General features: G+C 33.9%; 1 protein-coding gene across 1 annotated transcript in view; it reads right to left on the reverse strand.

The window, feature by feature from the left end:
- LOC106873206 (sulfotransferase 1B1) overlaps window positions 1–3,166 on the reverse strand; it is a 10,740-nt gene that overhangs the window by 4,008 nt on the left and 3,566 nt on the right. Inside the window, exon 2 of the mRNA XM_014920449.2 lies at window positions 156–253. Coding sequence (XP_014775935.1) covers window positions 156–253 — 98 coding nt within the window. The remainder of the gene's footprint in view (window positions 1–155; window positions 254–3,166) is intronic.

Consider the following 3,166-nt stretch of genomic DNA (forward strand, 5'->3'; position numbering starts at 1 on the left):
AGAGAGAGAGAGAGAGAGAGAGAGAGAGACAGACAGACAGACAGAGAGACAGACAGACAGACAGACAGACAGACAGACAGACAGACAGACAGACAGACAGACAGACAGACAGACAGATTAAAATTAAGAATAGTAAAGAAAATATATATAATTACCTTTTTCATTTCTTCAAAAGTTATGATAAGCACATTTGGGTTACCTTTACAAAAAGCATACATTTCGTGGCTATGTTTAAAGTAATCACCATAAGGAACTGAATAATTAAAAGAATGGTTAGGAAATATGCTTTTGTTTGATAAGTATTCTCAGAATAACAACCAAACTATTTATTAATACAACAAACAAACCAATATGGTCAATACAATATTTCATTTGAAGTATTGTTTTTTAAAACTCAGAAGTTTTATATTTTTGAGAGGGATATACTGAGATTTCTTTTAAAATTATATTCTTTCTCATACTATCAGTATCATACGTGGATTGAATATGGATATTTGCAGCATCATTTCGGTGTTGACTGTCAGTAACACAAGCGTCCATCGATAGCATCCACATACTTGCTGCAGAAAATATTATATTAGTTAAGAAAGATTAAAATTTAAACTGAGTTTACATATACAATATATTGTCTAACGCGGAACCTTATTGCATTGAAATTGAAGGTTCTTAGTTAAAATCAGGCCAAAATAGGTACTGGCTTTCGTCAATCCGAGGTCGATAAAACACTTCCTTGTCATATATTTCACCTGACATAATCAACTATTATAGCCTTCATTTAATGTTTTCTTTTTGCCTTGATAAAAGAAATCAATGCTAGTAAAAAATTGGAAATAGCAAAAGGTGAGCTAGTGTGAGATAAACAATTAAGAACAAGGTAGTGGAATGCGGTGGAAGAAATAGAAAATGAAAAGAAGAGGAAAACGGGAAATATATACGTGAGAAATTATGCGGGAAAATGCACCAAACGAAAGGAAAAGAGAAAGAAGACAACACAGAGAATACAATGCGCGAGAATACCAACAGTCACGATCGACATTGGACCAATATGATGGCATCGTCAGAGAAAAATAATTAATAAAATGTAAAGCTGTGTTGAGTTAGTTGTTAGTAAAATGGAATTAATGTTTATTAATTGTACTTTGTGAGTTTTTAGAAGAGCAGAATCGAATGTATAGGGATTTGATTAATCCATTAGCGGATTTAAAATTAGGGTATGGCTCTGACAAAATAAAGCACCGCCACATTACAATTAATATAACAATGAACTCCCTAAATATAACAAAGTAGGCAGTTGTTACTAAGCGCATTGATAGTAACTAATAGTTACTGCTTTAAAGCTTTATCATCTATTTTTGGTCGAGTTACTTAACTTTTTGACAAGATTTTAAGAACTATGCCAGCATAACTGACATTGTGGGTGCAGAAACTAAACTCTGAACGACTTTGTTAAACTAGTTGTAAGTGTGTACTACCATAGATGTTTCATTAGCTTGCAGTGCTTCATTGAAGACTTCTAGTGGCCGTCTTTCAATTCCATCATTAACACACCAATTTATTTGACAATAAAAGATTCAAGTTCTAACGCTTTTATGAATTTACGTTTAGTTGGGAATAAATTGAAAAACTAAAGTTTTCTCCGATAATCCTTTAATATAAGTTTAAATAACAATATATCATCCCTTCTGAAAATCGTTTTTTGTTTACATGTAAATTGTTTTCATATAACTGAAATGTAGTCGTGAAAAAAAATTTGGGGGCAATGAAATAACTGAGACTTCAAAATTTACATTAATATAAACTGTAAAGAACGACTAAAGTCACAATAACGTTGATGAATAGAATTAAAATTTGGAAGATTAGCTACTGGATTATGTTTATAAGAATTTAAATATTAACTTTCATCAAAATAGCTATGGCTTAAGTCACAATTTGCTAATTATGTTCATTTATCAATACAATAAACAATACAAATAAATTACATTATCTCAGAATTACTTAATTTCTATATATTTCGATTTTTCTGCGCAAATAGATATACATTTCTGAAAGGTTCGTTTACGATTCGTTCACTACCACTTTACAAATTACGTTGAGGCTACACTATGCTAATGACGCTAAAAATAAGAAGAAACAGGCCCAAAAAATTAAACGTAGATCGGCTTATATTGTTTTCTTTTCCTCAAATATGGGAATCTCCACTAGCAAACAAAACTCCATCTAACCGACGTAGAAGGTATGAATAATATGGCTCCACCGAACAAAGTAGAAAGAAGTTTTGATTTTCCAAGGAATGGTCAGATATCTAAGGCGGATATTTTGGATTAACATTGCTTACATATCCACACTGAGATTTAAAAAACAAAGATTTCTTAGACCCTGAGTAACAGTAAATATTTCACGGGAAGAAATATTTGATGCAGCAAGCGCATACCTCAATGACAGTTGAAGTTTCTCTACGAAGCCTTCATACTTCTCGTATGGTGCCTTGCGGTATTTGTTCCTGCCATTTGTGTTCGAGTTCAAATACAGCTATAGTTTACTTGGGAGGTAGGTTTTCCACCGCTCTGTTTAATACATTATGATACCTTGGATGTCTTTAACAAAGTCCACTCTATTGTAAGGATTCAGCAAGGTCCCCTGTTTAGGGATACGTTTCTCACCTAGTCCCACCAGCCTTAGAGGCTCTGATGTACACTGTCTTCCTTTCTAACTATAGGAAGGGAAAAAATTGTTCTGTATTGGTATGTTGGATATATTAGATAGCTACATCCTCCCGTTGAGTCCTATAAATGACGCTGATTGTTTGGTCGTCAATGACGATATCAGAACGAGGCAAGACGGCAGGCACTTACGTGGAAATTTGCTTAACGATTTATATTACCTTTCCAATGAATGTGTTCGATTGTAAGGCTACTATTTTTTCTAAGACCAAGAATGATGCGTCCGCTATCACTGGGTCTAAACCCAACAGACCTACGAGGAAAACACTCAAGCCGTTTTCATTACGTCAACAAAAGTACCGCAACAGTATCAGCGTCGTCGTCATCATCATCGTCATCATCATCGTCATCATCTTCATCATCTTATCATCATCATCATCATTAGTAGTAGTAGTAGTAGTAGTAGTAGTAGTAGTAGTAGTAGTAGTGGTGGTGGTGGTGGTGGT

The sequence above is a fragment of the Octopus bimaculoides genome, chromosome 3, assembly GCF_001194135.2.
Source record: "Octopus bimaculoides isolate UCB-OBI-ISO-001 chromosome 3, ASM119413v2, whole genome shotgun sequence".
NCBI classification, from domain to species: Eukaryota; Metazoa; Mollusca; class Cephalopoda; order Octopoda; family Octopodidae; genus Octopus; species Octopus bimaculoides.